The sequence below is a fragment of the Eulemur rufifrons genome, chromosome 3 (assembly GCF_041146395.1).
Source record: "Eulemur rufifrons isolate Redbay chromosome 3, OSU_ERuf_1, whole genome shotgun sequence".
NCBI classification, from domain to species: Eukaryota; Metazoa; Chordata; class Mammalia; order Primates; family Lemuridae; genus Eulemur; species Eulemur rufifrons.
The window spans coordinates 27,516,370-27,540,317 of NC_090985.1; the positions used below are offsets into that span (position 1 = coordinate 27,516,370).

Consider the following 23,948-nt stretch of genomic DNA (forward strand, 5'->3'; position numbering starts at 1 on the left):
TTTTTTTTTTTTTTTTTTTTTTGAGACAGAGTCTCACTCTGTTGCCCAGGCTAGAGTGAGTGCCGTGGCGTCAGCCTAGCTCACAGCAACCTCAAACTCCTGAGCTCAAGTGATCCTCCTGTCTCAGCCTCCCGAGTAGCTGGGACTACAGGCATGTGCCACCATGCCCGGCTAATTTTTTCTATACATATTTTTAGCTGTCCATATAATTTCTTTCTATTTTTCAGTAGAGGTGGGGTCTTGCTCTTGCTCAGGCTGGTCTCGAACTCCTGAGCTCAAACGATCCGCCCACCTCGGCCTCCCAGAGTGTTAGGATTACAGGCGTGAGCCACCGCGCCCAGCCTTGGTGAACTTTTTGATCATAAGAGTATTGAAAATTTTATCACAAATTTGTCTTAAAAGAATCCATATTTTATAGGGGAAGCACTTCGAATCACATAGAAATTATTTATGACTAGTACTCTATTTGCTGTTAAGAAAATTTATACTCTGTCTTATTCATAATTGCCTGTGATAGGAACTGATATCTTTCTCTGATTTTTGGTTTTTCTGAAGGTGCTTGCTTGCGTGGATAGTTGTTGAATTTGGTGTTTGTGCGGATGGATGATTGCTGGAGGATTCTATTTGGCCATCCTGCTCCGCCCCCTTTGTGCGATAGGAGCTGGATCATTATCTTTTAAAAAATTAGCAAAGTGGTATTTGCCCAGTTCTTATGTGAAAAAACATTCTTGATATGGTAGTGTTGAGATTAATTAAATTGGGTCTTTTTGAATTCATGGCTAGGTTGGTCATGACATTGATTTTGGCTTCTTAATCGTTTAGGCATTTGGTCTTAGCTTCTTTTGACAGTGTAGAATATTGCAGGGATTTATCTCTTTCTCCTTTCCTATAGTCATATGAGAAGTGCTTCCATTTTATGTTACAAAAGATAAAATACTAGGATATAAAGTTGTGTGTGTGTGTGTGTGTGTGTGTGGTCAGCTCCAAGGATTTCAATTAAAAATTATTATCAAATATTTTAAATATATACAAATTAGAAAGAATAGAACAATGAGTCCATCACCCATATTAAATCGTCATCAGGATTTTACCATGTTTGCACATTTACTTTATTTTTGCCTTTCTTTTTTTTAATTCATTTTTTTGAAGTATTTTATAGCAAATCCCAGAAATCACATCATTTCATTTCTACATACTTGAGTATGCATGTCTAAGAAATAGGAGAATTTTCTCTCACAAGACTTTAATCTTGATCCACATGCTTGTTAAGTACCCACTGTGTGTCAGGCATCCTGCTAGGCATCAGGAATGCTTGGGTGAATAAGACACAAATGTGGCTCCCAAGGAAATTGAAAATTGGTGGAAGAAATACATGAGCTTGCAGTGCCTTGCTGTACCTGTCAGAGAGCTCTTATGGTCTGCAATTTGTGCAGGATACAGTGGAACTACAGAAGAGGGACTGGTCAGCTGTGCAGGGCAGGGTGGTGGGAGAAGAGGTGAGTAAGGGCTGTGAGCAGAGGAACCCTTGGCAGGGAGTCTCAGTGTTAGTAAGGAAAGAGAGAGAGGTCAAGATAGAAGGAGGAAGGATCTGTGCTGTCCGAGTGGTTGAGGAGGCTGCCTTTCTTGTTCCATTTGCACGTCAGTCAACACTGATTGAGTACCCAGTTCCAAGCCAGGCCCTGTCCTGGGATGCAATAATAAATAACACACAGTCTTCGAGTACAGGAGCGAGCTCACAACCTGAACAGGGGATTCTGACACACAGACAGGTAATTTTACCTAATAAATATATCAACAGAGATCTGAAAAATGGAGGATTCATTCTTGGTGAAACAACGGAACAGGTTGGATCATTAATCATTTCAAAGCTGGAGTCAAAGGTTGATGTTATGTGTTAACCACATTATATTCATTGAATAATATTAATAGCAACTAACATTACTGAGAATTTAGGATAAATATACCGCTAAAGTGCTGTTAAATGGATCATCGTATTTAAACCTGAAGACTTGATGACACACGCTGCCACTGTCTCCATTTTAGGGTTTAGTGTTGCTGTCTTCTCATCAAGGTTTTGCCCCAGACGTCACCTTGTTGCCCACCTGCCCCGGCTGATATAGCGCCACTCACCCCTGCCAGCTGTCACCTTGATTATTTGCGTTCCTCACAGCATTCACCAGTGTACCTATTTCCCACAGGCTCATTGCCTGGCTCTCCCCACAGGGATATTGATGTCATAAGGGCAGGTACCTTGTCTCCCTACTCTTTTTCCTATGTCTGCTTTGCACAGTATTAAGTTCTCAAGAAATACTTGTTATCTGACTGACTGTCATGAGCTATTGTAGACTTTCAGTGAATGTTCATTTTGTCTGAGCCTGAATTCACCTTTCTGTGTTTTTTCATGACCTAGGTTTTTGGTCAGCTGGAGCAGTGACTTACAACCTGGTTATCAGAGTCATTGGGGTGTGGTGTGTGTGTGAAGATTTAGATTTCCTCACCTCACTCCAGGTGTACTGAAATCAGAGTCTTGTGGTGTAATGTGGGGTATTGTGCAGTCTGTATCTTACCGTCCCGGCGAGTGGCTCTGCTCACCAGCCTGGTGTGAGCATTGCTGCAGCAGAGGTCCCTGGGGTCATCCACCAGGTGAGCGAAGTCTGGGTAGCTTGAGAGGGAGCCTGAGTCAGCGACTTCTTTGAACCAGGCCCGATATGACCGAAACTCACATCTTAAATCTTTTTGCCCTTTTTCCCAAGACCCTCAAGTCCCTAAATTCACAGCACTTTGTGGTGACTTGTTTCTTGGGGGTTCCTGTTACCACGTCTTCTTCATGAAGGGTTTTAAGGTGAAAAATATTTAAAAATAATAATGTTGCCAAAAGGGAATGGAATAAATAAAACTCTATGATTACCTGCAGAGATAGTTTTCAATTGGCTGTGCCTCTGCATTCTCTGCCTTTAATTTCAAACCTGCTAAACCATTTTGGAGGGAGCAGCCATGAGAGTTCATTGATAACTTTTTCCCCTAACTTAGCTATCTACTTTTCTGCACTTTTCTTAGACTTTAGAGAAATGTTGTACTTTCTAATTTACTGTCCTTGGTTATTGATGATTAAGGTCAATCAAATATCAGTATTTTCCTGAAAAAATTTTTTGTCTATAACTTAAATACATGCCATTGACAACATAATCTTTTGTTATAAGCTTGTTATAATTGTTTCAAAGCGGGATATTTTTGAAATTGTGTCTTTGCAGAAGAGAGAAACCATCATATAAAACCTATTTTAGCATATGAAAGACATGACGCTTTAGAGTTCTATTCCAGGATCAGTAAACACAGGGGAAATATTTTATTGCTCTTTGAGTTTGATAGTTGGGGCATTTGTTTTCAAATTGTCAAGTTGTGCACATAACATTACCTGTATTTCCTGCACCCTCTTGAAGCACTTGTATGACATTTTGTTACTTCTGCTGCAGGCACCCACCGAGGCTGGGCTGCTGTCCAGATGCGTTTGCTCCACGAGTTGGTCTACGCCTCCCGAAGAATGGGGAACCCGGCTCTCTCTGTCAGGCACCTGTCCTTCCTCTTGCAGACCATGCTGGACTTCTTGTCAGACCAGGGTGCGTGAGTTCAACTATGATCTTTTTTTTCAAGGGAATATGAACGTGAGCACTCCAGACGCTGGTTCTCACAGACCTGGGTTTGGGTTCAGGTTGGTGGGTGATGCCACCCAGTTCTTTGTGGTGAGAAGGTGCCGTGCTCCCCGTGCCCAACACCTCCCTTCTGCTTTCCTCTCAGAGTGCTCGTGTGCTGCCTCCATCCTCCTCCTCACCCTCTTTTCCTGGCACAGCCTCCCGTGTGGCCTCCCCTCCCGCATTTGATAAAATGCAGATGTCAAAGTACAGCATTGGTATAGAGACGTGCACAGCTCATGGTGGCCACCCTGTAACTGACACCCAGATCAGAAATGGAACATGACCAGATGCTCAGGGCCCTTTGTGCCCTTTTGTCACCACCCCTCCAGGGTAACTTCTGTCTTGCCTTTCAGAACCAAAGGCTAGAGTTGCTGGTGTTGGCTCCCATGGGGTGCGCAGTATCTCTATCCACATGCCAAGGCCGCTTTCCTCCTGGGCCTTTTCCTTGGTCATCTTCTCTTCTCATGCTGTTCTTGGGTGTCATCTGCCGTTTGCATTTCAGTCATTATCTGTTTATTCCCAACCCAGCTTCTACCTCTGGCCCCACCTACATCTGTTTTGCTGCGATGGGCCTTCCCCCTGGGAGGCTGCCCAGGCACCTGGGAATCAGCACCTCTGACATGGGATGTAGCTGCCCCAACCCTGCTTCCTGCCTGCGCCACTTGCCATGGTCTGGTGCATGGTGCCAGTGGGTTCTTGGGGCAGTGTTCCCTGATGTGGAGACTAATGTGTGGAAGGTTCATTGGGAAGGGAAGAGAAAGAGGCCAGAGTGGACAGAGAGAGAAGTTGGGCCTCAGACATGGAGGCCCATGGAGAGCCCCGAGCTGGGACGGCCCTGCAGGGCTGTCCTGCCGTGTTCTGAGGGTGCTGGGCCTTTCTACTCCCTCTCTGACCAGCACTTGGAGGCAGGTCACCCTTGGTGATGCACTTCTCCTCCACAGCTAGGGGGTGTGGTCTCAGTGGCGCCAGTGAGGCCTGTGCAGCTGGGACAGCCCATTGGAGAGACCTCTTATTGTGTGGGGAGGGGCCGGGTCATCATCCTGCCCGGTCCTGGATGCCACTGCTCCCGGAGGAGCATGATCTCAGATGCAGTGCCCTTTCCAGTTGAGGACAGCTGCTGAGGGCAGCACTCTTGCACCTGGGGGATCAGTCACTCTGTCCTGAAAGGTGGTGCACCACAGCCCTGGACTACCACTGCCACTGTCCAAGTGGGGACCCCGTATGGCTCAACACCCCACCCTCTCTCCCCACGTCCTGGCATCTACCAAGTTTTGTGCTCTTCTGGTTTTGCACAATACATATTTCTCTCTCTCTCTTTACCCATCGTTGTTCTCTGACTGTTCTCTCTTTCCTGTAATTGTAGCAGTCTCCTCTGTCTCCCGGGTAGTGTAGGGTATGTATCTCCTAGAGTGGTTATGAAGTTTAAGTGCATTAATTCCTATCAAGCATTTATAACAGAACTTATACTGAGAACAAAATAATGGTTAGCTTCAAAAGTATTCAAGTTTGCCTTTACAGAGAAGGGGAGAAGATTCATGTCATTGCGTCAGTCTCACTTATTGTGTCCCAACATGCTTTCCAAAAATGGGAGAGGAAAGGGTTTCAGTCATAGCTATTACATAAAAAATAATATGGCATTGGTTTTTAGCAGAAAAAGAGTTGAGAATCCTGGCTTGCAGGATAAAGTTCCAACAGTACAGAATCTGACTGGATTTTTCTTGTGTAGTCTTGTCCTCATCTGTGTCCCTATGTGTCCTTATACTTCATTCAAACCAGGTGATGTGAACTTCACTCCTTGAATAGCACTTACGTCTTTGTCACGCCATTGTCTGTGCTCATAAAACCCATCTTATAAGCAGCACCTGTTGAATCCTTTAAAAAAAAATGTCAATTCTTCTAGAATGATTTCCATTGCCATCCCTATTAGAAATGAATTCTCTGTCCGTGAACTCCTGCAGCTCTTTGTTGCTAAGGTTCTTAAAGCACTTACCACTTATGGCTATTTGCGTGTGGAGTAGCTGTTATTTTCTATTTAGGACTTTCGATGACGCTAACAAATTGGTGCTCTGACAGTGGCCCCCGCAGAGAGCTGTGTGGCTTCTCTGCACGTACTTGGTTTCTGTTGCCTTTGGTGTTGCGTTTGAATTGCATTTGTCTTCATCTTACCTGCGGAGTTCAGTCTGTGAGCAGCAAGATCACCTCGAAGCTGGCTAGATGACTAATTTGCACTTTGAAGTTTCTGTGAAGTGAGAGAACAGACTAAGGCAGAGTTCCTGGAACGACCAGTCTCTCCTGGTGGGGGTTGCTGCTCAGGAGCGACACGGGCAGGGGTCTGTTCCTTACTTGCTCCTGTGAATTTTTGCTCCCCCTAATCCCCTGCGGGTGCCGTCCACCCACGCCTTTCCCCTGGGATTCACCGAACCTTCTTTCCATCCAGCAACTATCAAGAGGCAGCACCTGGACTCCGCATGTCTCTGACCCATGGCACATCCCTCTCCCCCTGTAGCCATGACTCTGCTCTCTCCTGGTGCCAGCGTCCCCACATACCTCACGTCTCAGTGCACACAGTCCTGCACAGCTGTAACTTTTGGCAGTGTGGCCCTGCACCCTTCCCCTGAGCTGCTTATACCTCACCTGCCACATCTTGAACTTTTTTCCTCTTCAGTACACACCATCCTCCCCACAGCAGGGCCTGTGTACCTCCCCTTTCTCTGTCCCCTGCTCTACTTTACCAAGTGACTCCTCTTGGTTCTGACTTTCTCTTGGAAGCCTTTTACAAGTCCTCATCTAGACCAGGTGCTCCTGTCATCTGCTGTCTTCCTTCATGTGTTTACCATAGTTATAATTCAATAATCAGCTGCATATTTAGCTGGTCAATGCCTGCCTTCCCTTCAGAAGCTCCATAGGAGAAGGACCTCTATATGCCTGGTCTCTTGTTCTGTCTCCAGCTCCTAGAGCTGGACCTGGCAAAAAATAGGTGCTGGACACGTGCTTAGTGTGACTGACATCCTCCCAGCCCAACTGTAATCACGACTGCTTATGGGAAAGTTGATTCTGACTTGGGTCTTTAGGCATTTTTCAAAAACACGTTTTTTTTTTTTCCACAACGTGCCTATATATATATACATATATATATGTACAGTATATATATGCTGCATTTTATATTTCTGTTGGATTTTGCATTTCTCAGGGGCATGGGTATATCTTCCCTTTGGGTGCCCTGCAGTTTGTACAGGACATAGGAAGCATTTAGTGCCTGTGAAATGACTGAGTTTGTTTGCAGGATCTATACGTGGAGTGATCCATTCCACCCTTCTATGTCAGACTGACAAGCCCGACCTTCCCCACCCCAGACACTTGGGGCTTCGTCCTGTTTGTATAAGATAGCACCAAGAAGTAGGTGGTTTCTGCTAAACCCCAATGCCCGGAGGTTTATATTTTGTGTCCATGAAATGGCTGCAGGGAAGAACAAAGAGTCAGTGAGCACATCAGGTCTCTCTGTTACATCTCTCTGTTGCTTTTTTCTTTTCTGTCAATAGCATTCATTTTCTGTGGACAAAAGGCCCATGTGCCTGTGAGTGGAAGGGAATGTTTGCCCATCCACCCCTCTTCCTGTCAGCGGCAAAGAACAGCATCTTTCTTGAGGTGACAAAGAAAATCTGTACAATAAAAATATGATGAGAGTTCTGGTTGATTCTTTAGCAATCTTCTTTTCCTCTGACTCTTGCCTTTCTCCTCCTTTTGTTCTTATCCTGTTTGTATTTTTAAGATTTGTTTACTTCTAAACCCATCATGTGATCATTCTCCTTATTCCTCATATGATCTTTCAGAAAGGGTGATTGCTGTGCCATATTTTTGAGTAATTGGACATTTCATAATGGTCATATCGAAGGCTCTTTTAGTATATGCATGTAAAATATTTAAATTTAAAATATGATTGACATGACATATCTCACTGTGGCCTATGGTCTTGATGAGACCATTTGAAGTACTTTCTGAAGTGAGCCCCGCATGACAGGTGGGGTAGTTAGAAGTGGTTCACCTGTCAGGCTTTGTGGTCAGGAATGGTCACTGCTTTTGTGGCCAGAGTCCTCAGGCAATGGCACTTCATGCTGTGCTCTCTTCAGTGTGTCTTCTACACACTAGAATCCTGAAAATAGTTTTGCTTCTCTTTTTCTTTCTTTCTTTCCTTTTCTCTTTTTGAGATCTATCAGAAGTACCAGAGGAGAAAATACATTTAAAATCTGAGTTTGAATTAGTCATGGTAGGAACTTTTTTTCTCTTGGTACTCATAGAGTTAGAAGAGATTCGTCATCTCAGTTTGGACAACTGACAAAGCTCCAACTGGACGCAATTAGATTTCAAATCAGGTGGTTTTTGGGAATAGGGAGGAATAGAGATGACAATGATGTATTTCTTTCTAGGATTTTTTTTTTTTGTATGTGTGTGGATTAATTCCCATGGATAATGCAGAGAATGAAATCAGCATGCCTCCGTGTTGTCTTGATTTTCGTTAGACATAGTTACTTTTTATTTCTGGTGGAAGGCCAGGTAACTCTTTCCTCTGGAAGTGTAGAGTTCCCTCTTATCTTGGGAAGATGATGCATACTGTGATTGGTGGAGTGCTGCCTGTATATTTTTAGGTGACAGGAAGATTTATTTGTCCATGAAGTGCTGACAGTATCTTGCTGGTTATTTGAGGTCATATTAATTAGTGATTTAAAGACACTTTGTTTAAAAGGAGAAGAACTTGGGACATTTGATACTCTTGAACAAATAACTGTCTCCTGAAAGGCCTGTGTGTAATGGTATTTGGTTAATTGGGGTCTTCTGAGAAAAGGACAAAAGTCAGGAGGGCTGAAAGGTTTTTTCCACTCACCTCAACCTCTAATTACTATAACCTCAGATCAATAATTAAATCTTTCCCAGGTCTCCATTTTCTCATTTGGACAACTGGGATGTGGCACTTCCATGTGGCAGTTTGTTATGTTTTAATGATAGAAAATATAATTTACTGAATGACCTTTCTTCAGACGAGCTTATGGTGGCACTCACAGACTTGATAATTAGCATTTCTAAATATTGCTGCATTGAAATTAAGTGTGGAATAGAAGAGCAGTCAAGAAAGAAAAAAAATCATATGAGGCTTGAGGAGTCTGTCCAGCCTTCTTGTCATCGTGAACCTGTGCTGGTTACTGGGAGTTGCAGAAGCATAATCTGGGGATGTGTCCCCCACATGTACCTTCCAATATGTACAGATGAGCAAACCTGCAGGATTTACATGAAAAGGCTCTACGTTCCCCCAAGACTTTTGTCATTATTTGCAAGATAGGAGTACTAATTTGATGATTTGTAGAATTTTCTTTGGAACCACACTATGTTACTTTTTACTGTCACTGGTACAGGGTCACCTTTGCTGAGGCTTCCTGACTGGGTGTGGGTACAGAGCTTCCATGGCATTATGGCAGTAGATTAATGGAGCTGTCATCCTCTTAAGCGTCATGGTTGTGCATGCAAACCTGGTCCTGCGAACTGAATAAGAGTCTTTTAAAAGGACTCTTAAAAAAGGAAAGAGAAGGAAAGGTGATTCCTTCCTTTGTTAAAGGTCTAGAATGGTGTATATCCATCCCCTGTAGCCTCCTCTGTTCTCACTCTCACATGTGCGCTGTGTTTGGCCAAATTCTAGATAGTTCTCCAAATACAACAGCATTTCTGTTTGGCTGCCTTTGTACATGCTGTTGCCATTACTGTCACATTGTCCAGGAATTCGTCCCCTCCATGACAGCAGCAGTCCCCCTGGGAGCTCCCAATCCATATGCCTGGTCAGAGCTCCTACTGCTTTGGGCAGTGGAGTGGCTGGTCTCTTCCCCACTCAGCTAGACTGTAAGCTCCTCAAGGGCAGGAGCTGTCACTCATGTCTGGAGTAGCACCTGGTACCTTAAAGGCCTTGAATGCTGGTTGATTGAATGAAGGCTTCTGTCTCTCTAGGCCCACCCTCTGCTATGCTGCCAAATTGGTATTTCTTCTAATTGGCTAGTTTAGAAATCCTTCTGTGGTTTTTGATAAGTCTTTTGAGCAGGGTTTGGCAAACTGTTGCCAAAGGGACTGATTTTGATCCTTGCATTGGCTGTTCCAGGATGGGCTTTTAGTTGCTGACACCAGTTCTTGTGGAAAAGACAAGGCCTGCTGCTTTGACGTAGGATAACTTAAAAAGGGAGAAAGGGGAAAAATTAGCTACGTAAAATGTTTCGGGGATTGCAATCAAAAGCCCCAGGTGAGAGGATATTGGACATACTACTGCAAGTGACATGTGGTTGAAAAAATGCATGCTATGAATAAGTCATGCCACGGCTGCAGTGAACAGACTGAGGGATGACAGGGAGGGCCACTGCTGAGACTGGGGAGGGCCAGTGAATGAACTTGTATTAAGGGTGGACCTTATCCTACAGCATTTCTGCTGTTAAAGTCATTTTACTGTGTTATGATGGTGAGGAGCACCATGTTCTTGCTAGTCTAGAGTATTGATGCTTTATTAGTAACATTTGAATTTCACATGGTTTCTTGGGATTGTCCTTGTTGGAATCTGAGTGATTTTTGGCTTGCTTGTTTTATTGTAGTTCAGCATTTTGCTAGAGGACTCTGGGTAGATGGCATTTCCTTGATAGCCTCTCCAAGCCTTAGTTTTTGCATCTACGTTACAGGATTGTAGTAAGGATTAGAGGTAACATACTTGAAGTGCCTAACAATTTGGTGTGAAGAAGTGCTCAGTAAATGTCATAGGATGGCATGGTTCTTCTCCTGGGCACTTGGACACCAGCTCCTTGGTCAGAGGTTGGTGGTTCTTCTGCCTGGGGCACCTTAAAAGGATCTTGAGAGAGAAATAGGAAACAGCAGACTGACCCCAAAGGGCTGGTAAATGTGGACATGGTTCTTTTCTGAGATGTGCTGATGTTATAGTTTGTATTACAGTATTATAATTAACAATAGCCTTGCTGCTGGTCTCTGAAAAAAAGGATGAGGGGCAAGGGGGCAGACAGGTGGTATCACTGAGAAGTATTCTCCTGGCAATGAAAGTGCGTAGCGTAACTGGAACTTGGGGAAAGACTTGGGTTTTATAGAGGGTTTCTCAGCGGGGAGTGAGTACCTGGCCCAGAACAGCCACTGCAATAATTTTTTTTTCTTTAAACAACCAATTTCTGGGACCCCTGGGTCAGTATCATCCTGTAGAGATAAGGGAAGAGGGTAGTTCCTTCCTTATCACTGGGGTTGGGAATGCCGGTGTCTACGGCTGTCTGTTAGATTTTACAACCTCCCGGGGACTCTCCAGACTCCTGCGGCTGTTGATTCACAAACCTCGGTTTCCCATTAACCGCATTCCACTCTCTCCATACCTTTCGAGTTCTCACCTGGAAAACCTGACACCTGTGTGGTGGGTACTTGCTTCAGGGTTTGGTTCTGTGTCCTCTTGTCTCTGTTCCCACTTTCTGGGTGATTCCACTCAGTCACATGCCTTTAAAAGCCATTTAAAATGTACACTTCAGTTTTTTAGCACATTCACAGATATGTGCACCTATCATGACAGTTTTAGAATATTTTTATCACCTCAAAAGGAAACCCTATACCCTATAGCTATCTAGTGGCACGTGTTGGCTTTTGCATATTGTGAAATGCATAATAATAAATGCTTTTTTTTGGTTTTCTTTTCTTTTCTTTTTTTGTTTTGTTTTGTTTTGTTTGTTTTTGTTAATACTGTGGTGAACATCTTTAGGCCTTTGGCTTTTTTAGCAGGAGAGATTTTGTCAGGAGAGGGCTTATTGGTCAGCCATCTTGAACGTTTTACAGCTGTTGAAACATATTGCCAAATTGCCTTTTGAAAGGATGCGCTAATTATACAGCCGGCAGCAGTGCTGCTAATTCAGTAGGGATAGAATGTTGCCCTATTGTTTTAATTTGTATTTTCTTGGTAACTTGCAAGGTTGGATTTTTTTCAATGTGTTTGTTTATTGTATCTCTTTTGTGTGAAACTCCTCTACAGTCTTCTGATTGCGTTCTTGTCCCTTGCCTCATTCGAGTCTCACTGAAACTTCACTGGGGTTTGGTGGGGCAGGTGGTGTCCTGGCCGTAGCGCTGGCAAAATACCTAATGTTTTGAGATGCTAACTAGGTAGTTTGCCCAAAGTCGTCCAGATATTCAGCCGTGAGTGACAGAACACGCTGGTACTTCTAGTCATCCAACCCCTGATAGAAGGGCAGCACTTGCCGTGACACCTCTTGACAGAGGTGTTTTTGTTCAGTGGCCAGATGAGTGAATGCCTTTGCTACAGCTGTTTGAGCCGCTGATGGCGTGTTTCTGATGGCGCGGTGCTACTGCCGCCTGCTGGTAGGGGAGATGATACATGTTTACATTTCTTTGAAGGAAAAAACACTCATTGGTCTTGGAAACAATTTCAAAACAGCCTCTGATGCACAAAAGACTTTGTTTATGGAAAAGGAAGAAGTACCACCTTGAACAGTATGATAAATCTGTAAAAATTGCTGTATCAGTCAGAGTTTGAGAGACATCTATGCATACTGTTAAAGAGAAATTACTCTGACATTTGTTTACATGGTAAGGAAGACTTTATTTAAGACTGTTGCAGTAGAGATCACTTCTATTGCAATGGAGGAGAAATACTGAACTCAGTTCCAAATACAACAAGGACAAGTGGGATTTAATGAGCAGAGTGAGGGAGTCAGTGAGTGGAAAACTACTAAGAGGAGACATCAAGGGTTGGGGGATTCTAGCTACACTCTAGCAGGGATATTAAGGGTGGGGGAATTATTGCTAAGCTGACTTCACAGGATTGTTGCTAAAACTGGACTAGGCAGGTTGAGGACAGGGCCCAAGGATAGACCTAATCGGAAAGAGGGCTCACAGGAGCCTGTCTAAGGTTGGATCAAGGAGAGAGTCGTCAATACATATGAAGATACATATGCACCCTGTTCCTCGCTGTATGTACATATACGTACTGTTCCTTACTGTTATATACATATACATACAGTTATATGCATATACAAACTGTTCCTTATGAGATATGGGCTTGTGCACTTGTGGGAGTGGCTTTCTGGGCTGTGTGAAGCAGTTGTTCCTGTGTCTGCTGCTGGATCCTGAAGGCCTATGGCAGGCAGGCAGTCAGGCAGGGAAGGTGCATGTGATGTGGGGGAATCAAGGACAAGCTGGAGCCAGAGAGGCTGAGCTGGACCCCATGGGGCTGGTCTGGAACCCATGCAGGTTTCTCCCCACCTCCAGCTCTGATGGTGGGGCTCCTGGAGGAGAGACTAGCACCCACCTTTGATTCTGCATTAAACACACACCCAGCCCAGGAGCCGGAGGAGCCGTGGGGGGCACTGCACCGTGTGGGTGAGTGTGCCCTGCACTGAGCTAGGCACAGAGGCAGCCTCGCCCCCTGCCTCCCAGGTCTCATGCAGCGTGCTGACTCAGCCGCACAGGGAGAGGGGACCTCGGAAGTGTCCTTCCAGCTTAGTTAAGTGGACACATGGTGAAGATTTTAACTTCTAGTGTGAACCTCAAGTCCACTTTCAGGGAGCAGGAGATAAATCTCCATCAAGGAAAAGCATTTATTTTTCTTGCACCTCTCTATAGCATATTTGATATTTTACTTATTTTTAACACCTGGAACAACTTTTTGTTTTGTTTTCTCTTTGGCAAGTATATACTTATGGGTTAGATGGGTTAGACAGGAATATTAATAATAATAATTCTTCTCTTCCTCCTTTTCTGCCCTCCTCCTTGGATTGAAAAATATTGATCTGATATTATATGATACTTTCTGAATGAGAATGAATTGTACAGTGAAGAGAATAAGAAAAAATAAACTTAACTAATTCCTTTAAAAATCTTGGTCTTCACAAGTAAAATAGAGGTATTTGAGTTGTGAGTGTGATTACTGTAGACTCTTAGGACTCACAAAGGATGCATTTTGAGGGTTGCAGGAGTGCTGTTCAGATAAGGGACAAGGAGGATAAATGACATTTACATAAGAGAGACTCTCTACCTCCTTTCCACAAATGATTATTGATCATCTCTCATAAGTTGCGTGCTATGCTAGATCCAAGCAGTATAAGAGGAGTGTAGTTTTTCCGGGAGGGACTGGCTTGGATTCTTCTGGACCAGGGAAACAGTTAAATGGGAAGCCAAGGTTTGCTGCCTTCCATGTTCATCCCTAGCCCTCCCTTAGACAAGGTACTGCAGGGTTTTTAGATGTTTTAGGTTCCTTAGGTAGAAGGCTTAATTTAAATTTGTTATCATCCTATCTTGGATGCCTGAACATGGATTTGAAGGTGGGGAGACCTGGCTTGGGATGTTAGGATGACCACTTACTGCTTCTGTTTCCTTAATACTCCCAATCCCTTAGAGCCCTTTGGGTTGTCCCTTTGAGGCTGTCCCTGGGACTATTCAAAATCCCCAGCTCTTTATAAAGGGCATATTCTCAGGATTTATTACTTATATTTTAAAGAAAATCTTCAGAATTTATGGTGCCAATTCCAGGGCCCCACTCTGGACCTATCAAGTCAGAGTCTCTGACCCAGGACCCAGGAGTCTGTAGTTCATGAGAACCCAGAGAGGTCAGGGTTGTGGAGGTATGCACCACGGTCTGAGATACAGGCTTTGAGAATTAGAAATTATTAGTGGAGTATTTTTAACTAAGGCCTTTTCTGGGTCTTCACCTATTTCTGAAAACCAGCCCCCTCTTTTCCCCTCCTTAGTCATTATTTGCTTGGTTAAGAAGTAAAATGCATAGAATCATCGTTGTTGCCTTCATCACTTTCTGAGGAATTTCTGCATCCTTTCCTGGCCCTACTTCTGTGTGTGGCAGTATTTCCCAAGTCAAATTCATGACATGGGCCCAGTGAGATTTCTCATGGTTCATAAACTTATATGTATGAAAAGTCATGCAAAACAATACAAGTATATTACCTTTGGTTATAGATTCAGTGAAATGCTTTTATTGAAAAGAAGGATGCTGAGGCTAGCATGACAGTCTGTGGTTGCTGATGCCGTGTGCTGCCACCCAACAGTCATCTCTTGGGGAGCTCAGGTCGTGAGGCTGCGCTGAACACTGCCCAGTGCAGAACCAGAAGGGTCTGGAGACTCTGCCTTCATCTCCCACCCCATGCTGCTTTTCACTTACCACAGTTTTGTGAATTGTACTTTTCCGGTCATCATCTTTTATAATTCTGAGTATTTCGATATGTGTTCTTTACTTTTTTTGAATTTAAGTAAATTATAAAATAGTATTGGAAGCAAGAATGAATTATTTTACTAGATTTTGGTATCAGAGGTTATGAGTAAAATAACATGACCATAATTATCAAAAGCCTCCTGTTATATGGACTAACAAACTAAAGCAGATGGGGTTTGGGTTTAAGGCCCTACATGTTGTATTTTGTATTTTGTTCCCATTATGAAGTACATGCAGACTTCACATTTGCGTTTTTGCCCCTTAGCTTCATATAGCAAAGCATAAAGAGCTACAATATGTATTAATACTTTGGCCAAAGATGAAGGACTTGATTTTTGTATTGTTAAGGACATATATATTTTTTTGCTTCCTGTTTTCCATTCCTGACGTGCTTTTTCCCCCTCTTGTGTTTTTATCCCAGATGGTGTATATGTTTTCTTTGGGAGATTTGATTTGATATATTTCATTTTTCACCTGGGTTGGGGAGAAAGGAAGTATACATATGAATTGTTGTATTATAAAGAATCCTGGTGGGAGTTCTTCAATACAGGAGTATAATTTGTTTCCATTGCAATTTATATAGTCCCTTTGGTTCAGAAACAGAAGAGACTGAACAAACCCCAGGAGAAAGGAAGGGAAGCTTTTGACTTACTTTTAGTTCTATGTTGAAGACATAAATACTGTGTAGTAAAACATAATAAGTACCTGCTAATAAAATACATTCTTGGTAGAGAAACCACACATGTAAATAATGAGGTGAAGAAAAACTATCAGTATGTCAAAATTCCAAATATATTAGTAGATTTACTAGTTATGGGAAAATACTAATTTGTCAGGTTTTAGGTGAACCAAAATAGAATATCCCAGAGTGGTATCAAAAAGGGGCCTTTTGCAATTTATTGAAGGATTTAATCTCTGTAGGACAATGTGGCTCCAAATGGTGAGGGGTTTTTTTAGTAGTGAAGTAGAATCCTGCTTTTCTGTTTACTTGTCCACCATTTGCTGTGCAAAGTGCCAAGACACCATTGCCAAGGCTAAACTTTGACATTTTTGTTGTGGAATATGACAACTCATCCTAAGGGATCTCTCTGTTTCCCAAGTCTCCCTTTTCTTGCCTGTCAAAGGCTTCCCACTGCTTGAGGGAATGCAGTCTGCATGCCTTCGCTGCTTGTGCAGTGTTGTTTCAGTCTGGACCCAGACTGTCTCCTTAGCCCAGGCAGGAGACCTAGCTGCTGTTCCCAGAACAGATTCTGTCTGTTCATATCCTGTGTGTTTCCTCGGCTTCCCACTACACAGGATGGAGCGCTAACCTCCCTCTCCCCTACTAGCTTTCCTTGAAACCTTCAGTTGAAAAACATTTTTTTTCTTTCCAGAGTTTTCCCCCCACATGTATAATATATAACAGTGTTTATCACATTGTATATTAATTTTTAGTTTTCCTGCACGTGGACTGCATATGCAAAGGCTGGACAGCTGGAATTGAGTCTTTCTGTTTTTTTTTTTAAAACCCCAGCCTTGCACAAAGTGTGGCTCGTAGAGGCTCAGTAAATGCTTGTTAAATCCAATTGCTTTGTTTTTCTCTGGCATTGTTTCCTCATCAGTAACATGAGCATTAATACCTATCTTACTGTGCTGTTGTGAGGATTAGAGACAACGTATATCAAGAGCCTGAAGCATAATGTGTGCTCAGTAAATAGTAATTGTTGTTGTTTATATTGATTTGTTCTTGACTTCCAGAAGAGTGTTTCGACATATGCTGTTTTTAAACTGAAGAGGCTACAATTTTCTATTTTGATGATGTATGCATCTCATTCATGAGGTAGTTGAATGACCTTGAACAAGATGCTGAACGTTCCTGGGCCTGGGCTGTGGAGTATGTAGAAAGGGGACACAGATACTTTATTTTGGCAGAGGAGTATAGGGTTTATGATCTTTGGACTCAGACAGAGCTGGGTTTGCATCTCAGCTTTCCTACTTATTAAATGTGACCTTTCACAATTTACTGACAAAAGTAAGCCTGGTTTTCAACTGTAAAATTAAGAGGCCAGTGTCTGGTTAGCTGAGGGATTATCAGAAATAATGCGTATCAACTTGTTGGCATAGTGCCTGCAACAGCAGAGGCTCAGGGAGAGTTGGCATCTTCGCTTCCTTTACCTGCTTGACGGGTGGCCGTTTTCCCCTGACGATGCTGTACAGCCCTTTCTACTGTCAATGTTTACATATCGTTAAGCTTTTAGTGGGTATTATCAAAAGTTCTAGGAGAGAGTAACCAGCTAATAGTATAAAAAGATAGTTTCTCAGCAGGACTTTAGTCAGGTGGGAACAGATGGGGGAACCTTTATTTTTGGCTATGTCTGACTCTAATCTTTATGTGACCAATTTTTTTTAAAAAATGTTTATCTCAGTGGTATGCTTGCAGGTACTTGTTTATTGCTAAGTGTGACTTCAGTGATCAAAATGTATGTGTCTCTGTATCAGAAATGTGTGGAGAGTAAGATAAGCAGAATTTCTGATTATTGAATTCAAGCCAAAATGAAATGGTAGGGTTTTCGCAGGGAAGTACTGAGTCTGAAAAGTGGAATCCACTGGAAAAGGTCATGTGGCTTTATAGACCAGGACTGTGGGTCTTTCTCGGGGTTTGGCGTAGTTTTTCTGGACAGAGAAAAGGATGAGGAGTTGGGAAGTGAGGTTTCACCCGTGGTCAGCCTTTCCATATGTGACCTCTTCTCTCTGGCCTTTAGTTTCCGCCTTGATAAAAAAAATGAAGAAATTAGACTAAGTGATCACTTGTGTATGTTCATTCATTTGTCAGATAGCTCTGTATTAGATACTGAATCTGGGATTTGATTTAGAATTTTTAATCTATTAATATTTTCTGTCACTTCAATGTGAGGAGTTGAAGATATACTGTAAAAACTTACTGAGCACCAAAGAGGACACCTAACCTGGAATAGTTACAGCAGTTGCTTTCAAGCTTTTTGATTGTCACCCATAGCAGGAAGTAAATAGTTTGTGTAAAACCAAGCGTTTCATGCAGTGACATCTGTTCTTGCTCTGTGTGGTATACTTGTTAGCCTGCTAACTGCCACAAGGTGCTGTAACAAAGTGCCACTTACTGGGCGGCTTCCACAGCAGACATTTATCTCTCACAGTTCTGGAGGCCAGAAGTCTGAGATCAAGCTGTCGGAAGGGCTGGTTTCCTTTGAGGCCTTTCTCCTTGGCCTGTGGATGGCTGTCGTCTTGATGGGTCTTCACATGGTCTTTCCTCTGTGTGTGTCTGTGTCCTGATCGCCTCTTCTCATAAGGACACCAGTCAGGTTAGGGCCCACCCATAAGACCTCATTTTACCTTAATTATCTCTTTACATAACCTGTCTCCACATATGGCCACATTCTGAGGTACTGGGGGTTAAGACTTCAACATAGGAATTTGGGGGAACACAATTCGAGCCCTAACATGTACTGTGATCTGTCTTGTCCGCTCTATCCCATCCCATCCCATGGGATGCTGTTCACTACCTGCTAAATTGATTTATGACCCTCAGAGAGGTCACAGTAGCTTACTATAGGTTATGCACTTGGTTTGCTCTTTCAGAAGTGGTGATGGAATTGGCATATTTGAAATGAGTCAGCTGAATACCTCCCCAGTGTCTCTTCTGACCAGTGGTCCATGTTTGTTAAGTCTGTTTATACATGTGGTTGTCAACAGAATACAGTTAGTTGGCCCACGTAGCCATTGAATCTTGCTAGTTTCCTGCTTCAGTGATCTGAGAGAGAAGAAGAAGGCATCAGTTCAGGCTTTTCTGGATATCATTTTTAAAAGAGATTGATTTTAATTCAAATTCATACTATTTGTTTAGCAACTTCTAAGTGAAAGGGACTTATTTTAGGGGAAGAAACGGCATATCCGTTAGTAAAATAAAATACAGAGACTCTCTTTAAAATGTTTAGAGTTTATCTCCTCCTCTCTGACTGTGTACAAGTAACCCCCCTTTTCAGGGGAGCAGACTCTGTACTCAGTCCACGGGGGTCCGGCCTGATCTTGGAGTCCATCCAAGAACACCTACTGCAGACTGCAAGACACCAGGCTTTGGCTGTTTTTGAGCCGCAATGAGAGTCTGAGGGTTCATCTCTCAAATGATTAAATGAGACACTCCACAGTCTCCCAGTTACTGCTAACTGCCTTCTTTACCTCCTATCTCCAGCTCCCTGTTCCAACAGCAAGCCTTACAGCACCGCTGTGTGCTGAGTGCTTACCCTGTGCCCGGCGTCTACAGCTCCACTTGGCACCCAAGCAGCCCATTGTGCCAGATGAGTAAGTGGGCTCAGGGCAGGTAGATCCGCTGCCCACACCTGCGCACCATGTGGCGGAGCCAGAGGGAGGTTTGCGTGTGGATCTGCGAGGCTCAGATCCTTGTGCTCTCCTCTCTCATTTGTTCTCTCTCTTGCCGATGGCCTTGTTCTCAGCCTGAGCTTTCAGTGTCTGCATTCCAGATTGATGGGTCCTGATCCTCTCATCCTGTGGCTCATGTCACAATCCTGGCCTGCTGAAGCTTGATTAATTAATTTTCTCTCTTGCCCAGCCAATATTTATCTTCTTAGAATACTCTTCCTGTTCTTTCCTCAGATGCAACACCTTCAAGATGTAGAGAAAAATATGACCAGCCTTTGCCTTAAGAAGGTTTCTGGGTCCTGAGAGTCTGTATGACAATGGTTGTTAGGCACATTCTGTATGCTGGGCCCTGGTGTGTGTGCCTTTACACGTATGAACTACTTTATCCCCCAAAGTTGCCTGATGAGGGTAGCTACTATTATCAGGCTTAAATTATAAGGAGGAAATTGAGGCATGAGGAGAGTAGGTAACATGTCCCTGGCCTCCTAGGTGGTGTTTGGAAGAACTGGATTTACAGCCTGGTCGTCTGGCTCTGCAGCACATGCTGTGCCTGCTGTCCGCGGTGTCTCCAGCGGGCTACGTGCACTCACTAAATGTTGGATCTCACTGTCCGATACTGACAAGGAGCTGAGCCCACTGAAGGGTGTGTCAGCCAGAATCAGATACCACACCTCTAGTTTGTTTTGGTCCCAAGGAGGTTATCTATCAACTTAGTTACAGTTGTCATTTGTTTGTAAGACAAGGATTGGATGAGATAGAAGATGTCAGATTTAATTCATTCAGCTACTCCTTCATTTCGTCACCAGCTTATTACTTTGCTACTCATTAAAAGTTTGCCATTCATTAGTGTCCAAGCTGATGGGAACTTGGGCTGGGTAAGATTGTGCTTTACTGGGGCCTTGATCTTGACGGGATGGACTTTCAGTCTCTCATTTTACTACATTCCTTGAGGGTAGGGAAGGGCAGGAAATGGAAGAAGTGATGCATTTTCCAAATATTTCCAGTGGTTCTCAGTTTCGACATTGCCTTTCTCTGACTCCCAGTTCACATCAGCTCTCTCATTTGCTGCAAAGCAGAGAGTGGTGTAGCCAGAGGCAATCCAGGATTGGGGATCTGCAGCTGGAGTGTGTAGCCACATCTGGGAACAGTAGCATGTCTGTAAAAACTGATGATTTATGGGCATTTATGAGTAAAGCTCTTGGTATATTCAAAATATACTTTCTTTAACAAAAATTTGCTCATGATTTTACATAGTTTTACCTCCATTCCTGACTTCTGAGCTTCAGTTTCCAAATGAAGGCTAGGTTGTCTCCTGAGTCTCATAGGATTCTAAAGTTACTATATCCTCAGGTGAATAAAGATATTCATCATCGTTTCTTCCCATGTTTCCTGTTTGAGTTAAGGGTGTCACCATTTTCTTGGTCTTGGATGTGTAAAACTTTTGGAGTCTTCCTCAAATTATCCTACTTATCTCTATCCTATTAATTGTCCATCCTAATGCTTGAGTTTATTTCATATAGGATGATTCTTCTCCCTTCCACAGTCATGGCCCTGGTTCAGACTTTCAACATCTACAACTTGGATTAGTGTAGTAGAGTCTCAACGTCATGTCCTGTTTCCTGATTTTGCTTCCAGTCTGTTCTCATTGAAGCCAGAATTGTCTCCTTAGAACACGAGCTCAGTCACATTCTGTTCCTTAAGAACCTGCAGTGATTGCCCTCATCTGTCTAGTAAAGTCTCTACCATTCATAATTTGATTCAAACAATTTTTTAGGCTAATTCCATACTTTCTCCATCTACACAATCTGTTTCATATACACTGGACATTTTTTGCTCTTTAAGTGTATCATATGGTTTCCATGCTATGCCAATTGTTGCATGCTCTGTCCTTGTATTTTCCCTATTTTTTCTGTTATTAAGAAATTAATAATTTATTCCTATCTCCTATTGTCTTGGTTAGGTCTCAATTCAGCATCATTTCTTTATATCTTAGGAGTAATTTACCTATCCGATTCCCTCACTAGACTACAGACTCCTTGGGGACAGCGACCGTGTCTTATTTACCTTTTATCTTTCATCATTTTGGGCAATGCTTTTACCTAGAAGGTAGTCAATACAGGTGGAACTGATTTGATTTAACATTGCCTCTCCTCAATTATTTCCTAAAATGTATTAACTGAGACTCCATCAGGCGTAGAATGAGACAAAGGAATTACATGATTATACTGTTGTCCTTGAAGAGATGGGAATCCATCTGAATGATTTAAGATAGGGATATTTCTTGCACAGAGTGGATATTCAATATTTGTTCATCAAATGAATGTTGAGTGAAATGTGAAATAGATTTAGGAGAAAGGGAGATGGCTGAACATATTCCAAATGAGAGACTGTGTTGGGGAAGTGGAAGACACACACCGAACTAGAGGTGAGATCTTTCTAAGCTTCACTCTCCTTATCTGTAAAATAGGGATAACAATGGCACTTCTTTTGTAAGGTTTTTAGGGACCATTTAATGAGGTAAATATGTAAAGTTCTTGGCACAGTGCCTGGCATATAGTAAGTCCTCATTAAATGTCATTGCTGTTGTGGCCGTTGTTTGTAAGCATGGCCAAGAACATCTGTGTTCTAGGAAAGGCTGTAAATGTCCTTACTTTAAACTTCACCTTTGTGAAAATGAAGGAACCTCAAAGTTTCCTTACTCTACTGACATTTTATGGTACTATGTTCTTCACTCATATGGAGCATTTATAAACAAACCCTGATTTTTCCTTAGAAAACATTTTTCAGAATTTAATTTTAAGCATTTAAAAATAGTTTTCATTATACAAATAATGGATATTCCTTTTAGAAATTTTGGAAAACATAAACAGATAGGAAAAATTATGCATAATCCTGCATAGGCAAGCACTATTACTTTATAGTGTATTTCTTTTGTATTGTATTCTATTTTCTTTAGTTGGATTCATTTTATAAACTGAATTTATTTTGTAAATATTTTATATTCCTGATTTTCCATATAATATAATTTTCCATGTTATTTCAGCCTCTTTATGAATGTCATTTTTAATGATTGCATAAAGTTGCATTATGTTACTGTACCATAGCATCACTTTGTGTTTTTTTTTTTTTTTCTTTTGAGACAGAGTCTCACTCTGTTGCCCGGGCTAGAGTGAGTGCCATGGCGTCAGCCTAGCTCACAGCAACCTCAAACTCCTGGGCTCAAGCGATCCTCCTGCCTCAGCCTCCCAAGTAGCTGGGACTACAGGCATGCACCACTATGCCCGGCTAATTTTTTCTATATATATTTTTAGCTGTCCATATAATTTCTTTCTATTTTTAGTAGAGATGGGGTCTCGCTCTTGCTCAGGCTGGTCTCGAACTCCTGAGCTCAAACGATCCGCCCACCTCGGCCTCCCAGAGTGCTAGGATTACAGGCGTGAGCCACCGCGCCCGGCCACCATAGCATCACTTTGTAGTTGGATGTGCAGATTCTAATTACTTATCAAGTCTTTATTCTTTTATTTAGAAAAAACTTAAAAAAATTGTTTTATTATTTTCAATTGACATAATTGTACATATTTATGGGGGTACAGAATGATGTTTCAATACACATGTACAATATGTAATAATCAAACCAGGATAATTTGCAAATCCATCACTTAAAATATTTATCATTTCTTTGTGTTGGGAAATTCAAAATCCTTTCTTCTACCTATTTGAAAATATACAAAAATTGTTGTTAACCATAGTCACCCTACTATGCATTAGGATACCAGAACTTATTTCTCCTGTCTAACTATAACATTGTACCTGTTGTCCAACATCTCCCCGTCCTCCTTCCCCCACACGCTCCCCAGCCTCTGGTAACCTCGATTCTACTCTCTGCTTCTGTAAGATCAACTTTTTAAAATCCCATACATGAAGGAGATCATGCGATATTTGTGCTTCTGTACCTGGTTTATTTCACTTAACATAATGCCCTCCAGGTTCATCCACATTGCCACAAATGACAGGATTTCATTCTTTTTTATGGCTATATAGTATTCTACTGTGTGTGTATACCACATTTTCTTTATCCATTCACCTGTTGATGGGCACTTAAGTTGGTTCCATATCTTGGCTCTTGTGAATAGTGCTGCAGTAGACATGGGAGTGCAGATATCTCTACATACCTTTGGAGATATGCCCAGTAGTGAGAATGCTTGATCATGTGGTAGCTCTATTTTTAGTTTTTTGAGGAACCTTCATGGTGTTTTCCATAATGCTGTACTCATTTACATTCCCATCATTAGTATATGAGTTCCTCTTTCTCTACATCCTTGCCAGAATCTGATAATTTTTGTCTCTTTGATAACAGCCATACTAACTGGGGTAAGATAATATCTCATTGTAGTTTTGATGTGCATTTCTCTGATGATTAGTGATGTTAAACATTTTTTCATATATATGTTGGCTATTTGTATATCTTCTTTTGAGGAATGTCTATTCAGACCATTTGCCCATTTTTAGATTGGATTATTTGGGGTTCTTTTGCTGTTGAGTTTCTTGTATATTCTGGTTATTAATCCAGCATTAATATGGGATGGATAGTTTGCGTATATTTTCTCCCATTCTGTAGGTTG

The 23,948-nt window shown here is 42.4% G+C and overlaps 1 protein-coding gene across 5 annotated transcripts in view; it reads left to right on the forward strand.

The window, feature by feature from the left end:
* The window catches only part of TRAPPC9 (trafficking protein particle complex subunit 9), a 604,744-nt gene that overhangs the window by 64,234 nt on the left and 516,562 nt on the right, over positions 1-23,948 (forward strand). For 4 of the 5 annotated variants that reach the window (XM_069465953.1, XM_069465949.1, XM_069465951.1 and 1 more), the window contains one exon: positions 3,474-3,617. The exons of the other annotated variant lie outside the window; for it this stretch is intronic. In XM_069465953.1, the coding sequence (XP_069322054.1) occupies positions 3,474-3,617 (144 nt within the window). The remainder of the gene's footprint in view (positions 1-3,473; positions 3,618-23,948) is intronic. 5 annotated transcript variants of the gene reach the window in all.